We start from the raw sequence: 8,863 nt of genomic DNA on the forward strand, positions 1-8,863 counted from the left end.
ATTTTTATCAATATTGTACATACTATGGATTTTTTAATGTACCAGTATATTTAGTTTCTCTTATGTATACATTGTACTTTCTCTGCTTTTTATACTTGTAATAGTTCGTTACATTATTCATATGTTCTACTTTTGGCTAACTTTGATGATTTATTGCTAAGCAAAGATATAGTCATGTGGGATATTATCAAATTAGTCTCGATATATACTATTTAATGTTTACACATAGGTATATAAAATATTAACATTTAAAATAATGCATTGATAAGCATTAAAAGAGAATAGTTACAACAAGTATTCAAAATTAATAATTTTTTTTTTTTTTTTTTTTTTTTTTTTTTACAAAAAAGCACTGTATTATTTTCTTTTTTTTCAGGATTGTCCTTAATAGAGCTTTGTGACTCAATTGTCAATTTTAAATCAATGTTTCATTTCTCGGGTCATCATTACATGAAGTTGACATTAAAATACTAAATTTTAATTTATGACTCAGTTTTTTTAATTAAATTTGCTATTCATACTGTCATTTACTACATATTAATATTTTGTATTCAACAAACAACATAAAGTGTGATGACATAATAATTTGGTGGTAACTGGTAAGACATTTGAGATGTTTGGTTCATTAATAGGAATGGATTGTTATGGGATCTCATACTAGAGGGGTATGGATTTCTAAAACCTATAATTCATTAATATAATAGATTGTGAATCTTAGGGGAAGAGATGAGTATGGTATTCTATAGGTATGGGGTGAAATTAAAACCCCTTGGGTATGAAATTTCATACTCCCACCGTATTTTAATAAGTATTATACTTTGACTAGTACAAAATTTTATGCAATTTAATTGACTTAAAATAAATAAGAAGTAAGTGGGGTAGTTGAGTATTAAAAAAATTGTAAAAAAAATATGATAGTGGGGTTAATATTTACGAGTTATAATTTCTTGAAAAGTAATGAATGTAAAAGAGAAATAATAAATAAATAAATAAATAAATATGTAGTAATGAGTTTAGGTGGGGACCGTGAAAGGAGAAAAATATAATATTTTACTACCTCTGTTACATATTAGTTGCAACTTTGGACAGTATTTGTGAGTTTTAAAATATTCCAGAGTTGCAACTAATATGTAACGGAGGTAGTATGTAGTTTTTTGCTAAAAAAAGTTTAATATTTATTAAAACACGGAAGGAATACTTAAAAAGTTCAACCAAACAAAAAAAAAAGATGAAATGGATTCTAAGTTTCCAACTAAATGACCCCTTATTAGTTTTACAATTAGAAGTTGCAAGTTCATATCTCATGGATAACTTTTTTTTTATTATTATTATTATTATAAATTGATGACATTTGAAAAACATATGGAGGAGAGTGCCGCATGACATACTATCTCTGTTTTATATTATGTGCAACGATTAGACATTTTTCCTCTCTACTTTATATCAAATCGTTGCAAATAATATAAAACGGATGTAATCTATACAAGTACTTTGTTTGGAACGCCTTTTAATACGAAGTATTTAGTAGAGATTTATAATCTTTGAAATTTTCTTTGGAATTGGATGTTGCTGAAATAAAATTATTTTTACATCAACTTATTATCATTTTTAAAATCCTAAAACTCTGTGCCCATAAAAATGGAGCAAGTAATAAGATACAGATGGAATATTTTTGTTTCAAGTTTTTTGTTCAACATGTTTGTCAAACTACGCGATGTCTTCGTTTGTCCTATCGGTCTAAAATACATGACTCTGCCATTGTGATCCGGTCCATTTTTTTTTTCCCGAATCGATTTTTGAACACTCCAAGAAGGTGTGTTACAACTAAAAAATAGAGTTATTTATTTTCTCAACCAAAAAAAAAAAAAAAAAAAAAAAGAAAAAAAAAAAGAATAGACATTAATGTATATCAGCAAATAATACTTGATCCCAAGTCATAGACACGAGTGCACGAGCCACCTTCCAAGATTCTACCAAGGTAATATATACTTCGTATGTAACATATTGGAAAGTCCATGACTTTGACTTGCAAATAGCATTGTTGCATGAATAAAGGGGAATGGTACAAATAATGGTACCAACCCTCACTAATATTGGTCATGTTTGAAAAAGACAACATAGAGCATAAACTAATTCAACTATAATGACTATTATAAAAAGAAAAAAAAGTCAACAAGAAGGATTGCCTGTGGTTTATCATCTTCTATATCACCTAAAAAAAAACCTGAAGTCCAACGAACCTCATTTACATGGGCAGGTTGCAATGCGCAAACAACCAATCTGTAGTTCTATAATAAATTAAATGTGAAAACTTAACAACAACCTCATCTCAGAGACAAAACTCAGAGAATGTAGTTCCTGCAGACTAATAATGATCTAAACGCTGTATTAAACTAAAGAAGATGATAAATGACTAAAGGGCCAAAGCCTTTACTGCTGCAGCCCTATGCAGTTGGGGCTTCAACCTTCCGCGCATATGAGATGACCATCACGAACTCCTTGGCAGAATCACCGACAACAGTCTGTATCTTCTTTTGGGCTGGTGAAGCATGAAGCCATGCTTCTAAAAGACTGCTTAGTAGCAAGTCGGGCTGCACTGGTTGTCCTTGGAGCAATATCTGGACCTACAATGATTGATTACTCAAAATTATAAGCATGCACAGAAGATAAAAAGGGAAGGTAGAGACTAGAGAGGATATCTCATTTGCATAACGAGGGGAAACTTCAAAACGTAATATTATACTCAACAGCTCATCTGGAACTTGCTTCTATAAGAAATACTTTTGTAGCAATTCCTATTGCTGCATGTTTGCCTCCCTAAGGTTAAAAGTGGTGACTTCTAAAACACATCATGAGTTCATGACATGGGGAAGAAATTAGAAAGAGGAAGACAGGACAAAAGGACATAAAAATACGTATTACCCATTAAAGAAAACTTACAAGCTAAACCAGAGGACATCCATGAACTCTTCACATACATACCTTTCAAAAAATTGCATGAACATCAAAACTACTCCGAATTGCATGTACAGTTGTACAGACTAAAAAGGCACTTCATGCAACCTAAAGAAATCCCTATACCTTATTTGCTACTCTCTCCAAGGGTATAAATAATACAGGCAAAGGTAAAAAAGGCAAAAAGATACGGTGTACACATTCAAGAAATCTATGTGCCACCATTTATTCAAGTATGCACTTGTGCTAGTGTGATAGTATGTCTTTCCCTATAAGGCCGTGCTAAGAGGCAGTTACCAACATCTTCAAGGAGCTACCATGAATACTTTTTACAGATATACAAAAACAAATTATGAGTATCACAGTTCAGTCATTTATTAATTAGAGGTTTAAGAGCTACAGACTACATTACCTCTCAGAAAAAAGTAACGTTAAAAAAGGAACATTGAATAAAACAAGATAACAGGGCATGTTAATGAATTTCTTTATTGGGAATGAAATATGAAATGGATTAACTAAGTACTCACTTCTGCCTCACTTGCGAGATCAAGTTTTTTGACGATATATTTCTGAATAGAAGAGATAGGCATGTTTCCATCCCTGTAGACAGACCGAGAAACAAAATATAGAAGGGATAAGTACACCAGTAATCAGTTATTGATTATCTGCAGATCACAACACTAAATAATAAGATCCTTGTATAAAAAACCGACTGGAAGATATTTTACCAAAACTTCATATATTCTAACATTTCTTTCTTTTATTATATTTTATTTTTTATATATAGGGTAATAATAAAAAGCTTCCTTTAACCCTCATTAGTAATGACTTTCTTTTAAAGTTTTTGAGAAAAACAGAAGATCTACATCATAAACTAAAAATCAAAATTGACTGCACCCATTCAAAATTCATTGAAACAAGGATATGCCACCAACATGCAAAGGCACAAACAATCACCAACCTCTACACACATATTACACACACACGTTTCACAATTAAGAGAAACAAATTTAAGAAATATATTGACCAAAGAAAAAATAAAATATAGAGTTAAAACTATTCTGTAAAAGAGTTAATAAACTCACTTCACTCTCAAAAACGCTGCAGGAATTTGTGGCAGGGGTTCACCTCCTTCCCTAAATCATTTAATATAAAAGTCAAGTTAAGGAGATAAGAAAAATCAACTTCAGATAAATGTTAGAATACTACTAACGGCTAAAGCCAGATGTTGTTAACTTACTGATCCTCAGCAGCAACCAATGTAAACCAGATTGGACCATCCTTCCAATTTCGACGAACCTCACTAACCACAACTTGTGGACTGCTTTGTTCTGCAGGTGCAGATGACCGGTTTCTATTGGATGGACGCAGCCTCTTACGTTTTGCCGGCCCTGGGACAGTTGGCACAGCATTCTTATCATCCTGGCCTTCATCTCTCTGTTCGTTCTCCTCATTTCTGGTCTTATTCATACTTATATCAGCATCTCCAGAACAAGATGAGTCTGTTTTAACATGAGAAGACCCTTGCAAATTAGACTTAGAAAACTTGCTTCTATTTGCAGCCTCAACAAGAGTATTTAAGGGCTTCCACAAATCAACTTTTCCTTCCCGACCTTCATTGCTATTCTCCAAGTGTTCACCACGATTCTGATCATTGGATGATTTGGCAGAAGAGCTCTACAGATGGCAGAAGAACCAACATATTAGCCATTACGTAACTCATAGACTATAAAATCTTGAAAAGCATTAGCTATGTGATTCTAATAGTAATTTATAACTCAAGTCCCCATATGGATTATGGATACTCGACAATCAGACGCATACATAAACAAGTAAAATTTTATTCAGGGCCACAAATTGGCCAAAACTAACTATACAAGGATTTAAATTTGACAACTCTGGCAAATCTAAGTACCACTAAGGAATTGGGCATATTATCTTTTTCCCTACATCCCACATTACTTGCTAGCTTCAAATTTTTTGAAGCACAACTTTTATGGGGCAGACGGAACACAATCCTTGTTGGCCTGAACAGACGATGATTCTATGATATTCACCTGTTTCTTATTCTGTATGATTTTATTCAGTGTCTCAGGTGAGCTTGATCCATCAACGCAATCTTCCATGGAATCCTCCTCTTTTTTAGGAGTTTCTTCGGTGGCAGGACTTGCACCCCTTGGAGCAGAACCTTTTCTTACACCAGCTCTAGTCCTTCTACCAGTGACACCGGCCTGCATGGATACTCTGGGGGTGTTCACCACTAAAGATGACAACGATCTTTCCTTTCTCTTAGCTGGTGGGGAAACTGGAGGAGCAACTTCAGGTTCCTCGGCCTTTCTTCCTTTAGCAGGGAAAATCTTGGCAATGATATCTTGCAGATTGTGGTCAGGCCTATGTATGCCAAAGGTGAACATGAGTATGCTAAATGAATTCACATCTATGTGTACTAAGAAGCTAAATTAATACCACTCCAAAAGCAGAGATATTGCTAGTTTAATTGTAGCTCTTTTGGTAACAACAGGTAAGTAATATCAGTAAGGGAAACAAAGATTAAATGATTAATGAATAAGCAAGTAGACATGTCTAACCACACAAGGAGTTGTTCACTAACACTACTATTTTTCAGCACAGTGAATATAATGTAGCATCCTAGTAGAGTAATTTTGGCATTTGATCATGCAAGCAAATAACAGGTTTTCGGTCAATGATTCCATCAAACCATTTTATCAGGGTTAGTAAACAGCCATTAGATTTCACTTGACTAGCTTCAGATATCATAGAATGAGGGCAAGCTAAGGGAGCAAGAGAGAAAACGCAGTAGACCTGAGTTTTTCCTCTGGAACAATTCCCAGGTTAACATCACACACCGGACAGCAATCAACGTCCTCATCTGAAAGCTTGTCATAAATGCATTTCCTGCAAACTGAGGAAATTTCGAAATTATGATGCATCAGGATCAGATAAATCAGATACGTTGCATTCATTTAAGTTTAAAAAATTACTATACTTCATTCTTCTTTCCTAAAAGATGGAGCATTTTCAGTAACTCGTGCACATTAGCCACCAATGTAGATACAAGTTCTTTCAGAATCAAAAGCTAGATAGGTTATAGAAAAGACTAAGGTACACTAACAGTAAAATAAACATAGTATGATGCAAGCAAAGATATGATCATCAGAATTATATCAAACCAATAACAAATCCCAATAGATAGGATTATGCATTGTACAAACAGGAAAAAGGCTGAAGATACCCTCAGCATTGCAGAGGCAATAAAACAAGCCGATCTAAAGACTGCACAATTGTCAACTACACTTATTAAGAGATCGACCTTCAATCTGCCTACAACTTAGCAGGCTTTCACCTTGATAAGAAATCGACCTTCAGTCTGTTTACGAATTAACAGGCTTTCACACCCATGCAACCGATAGTCCATTTACGTAAACTAACCAACACAAAAATGATGTTAATTTTACCATCTCAAATCAACAAGACACAGTCATCACTTATCAGCTCACCACAAACTCAAAGCATGATTACAATTCAACAAATGAATAAATCAATCCCACAACAAATTGCAAAACAATGAATTGCAATTTGCAAACAAGTGAAACGACAGAAACAGCTGCTCATCAATTCAGAAATACAGCAGCAATTAACTCTCAAAACATGAAATTTACCAAAATCCAACAGAAATTACATGAGCATGGCACATACAATCCAACAGAAATTACATACTTTAGACACACGATAATAGTTCGATCAATCGAAAACTCGATTTCAAACTACAGCGTAGACCAAATACATAACTCTATTGACTATATCCACAAAACCAACAATCGTAAAGAACACACAAATTCAGTCATCGATCACTTACGTGTCACCAACATGAACAATTACAAATCACGCGAAAACAACATTTTGCATGATTAATACAGATTCAACTTCATTCACGTAAACAATTCACACTACTTTACGTCCAAATTAACGGAAAAAATCACAACCCCAGATCAGATAATTCAAGAAATTCATAATAAAATCTACAACAACACAATGTGATTAAACTCAATTCGTCAAAAAACCCGAAAACTCGAAACCATAATCAAATTAAACCAAATTAAACAATACCCAGTTGATAAAACCCAACAATTAAACAACCCCAGATAACAAAATCAAAAGACATTGGATAAAAAACAGCAAAAACAATACTAATATCATAAAACTTACATGTATGAAGGCAAAGAGAAATAGTAGTGGCTTCTCTGAGAAGCTGTTTGCAAAGAGGGCATGTCATGCATGCCTCTAATTTGTCTCTGCGAACCTGCACAACAAGCTGACTCGCCATAGTTGGAATTTGGTTAATTTCTCTCTCTAAAAACTGGGAAATTATTGGTGAAGAAGAAGGAGGTGAAAAGGGGGGTTTAAGTAATGGAATTGAAACGTACAGAAATGGAAAGAAAGCGAAATGGATCTGAAAGGATTATTTGGGGGGAATCATATAGATGTAATATCAGGGAGGATTTTGATTGATTTTTCTGTGTGATTTTGCTTGTAAATTTTCAATTTTATTTTATGGGAAGGAAACTAAAATAATTGTATTGTATACGTTGGGTTTTTTTTTTATTTATTGTTGATTTTTAATTTTGTTTTTTTGGACACAATGAGAGAGAGAGACGACTGAGTTTCAGTTACTACTAGATTAAGGGGAGAGAGAATCGTGAATGATGAATGTGATGCGTGTGTAGTTTAAAACATTTTTTTTAACTCATGTAATGCACGGGATATTATATTACGTACTGTAGTATATTTATATTACGTAGTATATTGAATGGTACATATTTTATAATTACATTTTACATTCGAGTGTATATAAGAACTTTTACAGCATTAGTGTATTTTGAAGAAGTTAGGTTAGAAAAACTAAAGGTTTTATTTTTTTGTTAATTTGTTACAAAAATGTGATTAGTTGTACATAATACGATTATACGGAGTATATTGTATGGAACGATCAGTTGGTCAAACTGACACTGAGAAAGTCCACGATAATAATTACTTTAATATGAATGACAATAACATGAAGTGTTCACTAGTACTTTTAACCTCATGTTGATACAAACATGTATTATTGTCATTAATGACGAGAGTAATTATTAGTTCAAACAACCTCAAGTGACACATAAGCACAAATTTATTTATGGTAACAATAATAATAATATATATGGTGCATTATGTATGGATAGGCTAATTATTGGTGTTTTCACACTTTTTTCAATTTGTAATTATTGTCATATGTAATCAATCAACATGCATTTAATTCCCTCTTTTTTTATTAAATACATGAATTTAAGATCAATATTATTGTTATTTTATTTTTTTTTGAAAATACGCTGCGAATTAATATTAAAGAAGATCAATTTCCGCCAAAGTTGTCAAGTTTTGGGGAAACGGACCAAGAGAAACACGTTTAATACAATCCCTTGTATCCCATCGTGCAACACTATGGGCAAGGGTGTTACTCGCACGCTTTACATAAGAGAAACAAAACGAACTAAAACATGAAGCCAATCTAGAAATATCATCATATAACAGGAAGATTAGAGAAAATCCCTTAGCACTCGAGTTCACTGCCTTCACGACACTTGCTGCGTCTGATAGTCTTTTATACTCCCTCCGTCCCCAGGCCAAATGATAGTCTTTATGAGCAAATTTTAGTCCCAAAATGTTTACCTCATTTGCTTTTTCCAACAACCATTAATATTAATCTTTACCAGAATTCTCTCAAATTTGCAACACTATTTGTTCAAATTTAAATTTTTCATGTAAAGTTTGTTTTCCCATGTACTTTTATTACTTTCTCCCTCTATTTTTTTTGCATATCCAATGCCAATTTATTTTTTCAATGTAGTTT

At 33.1% G+C, this 8,863-nt stretch overlaps 1 protein-coding gene across 2 annotated transcripts; it reads right to left on the minus strand.

The window, feature by feature from the left end:
• Positions 1 to 2,155: 2,155 nt before the first annotated feature.
• LOC145605590 (E3 ubiquitin protein ligase DRIP2-like) lies at positions 2,156 to 7,553 on the minus strand. Of its 2 annotated transcripts, XM_081661661.1 has the most exons (8): positions 7,183 to 7,553; positions 5,779 to 5,878; positions 5,013 to 5,346; positions 4,569 to 4,632; positions 4,196 to 4,457; positions 4,041 to 4,091; positions 3,483 to 3,555; positions 2,156 to 2,624 (listed from the first exon to the last, which is right to left on the minus strand). In XM_081661661.1, exons 1-8 carry the CDS (start codon positions 7,298 to 7,300, stop codon positions 2,445 to 2,447), a joined length of 1,182 nt encoding a protein of 393 aa, XP_081517787.1. In that variant the 5' UTR covers positions 7,301 to 7,553; the 3' UTR covers positions 2,156 to 2,444. The 2 variants fall into 2 exon arrangements, with proteins under 2 accessions (XP_081517787.1, XP_081517786.1); XM_081661660.1 differs by having other exon boundaries at positions 2,157 to 2,624; positions 4,196 to 4,632.
• Positions 7,554 to 8,863: the final 1,310 nt, after the last annotated feature.

Source organism: Chenopodium album, chromosome 22 (genome assembly GCF_948465745.1).
Source record: "Chenopodium album chromosome 22, dcCheAlbu1.1, whole genome shotgun sequence".
Classification (NCBI taxonomy): Eukaryota; Viridiplantae; Streptophyta; class Magnoliopsida; order Caryophyllales; family Amaranthaceae; genus Chenopodium; species Chenopodium album.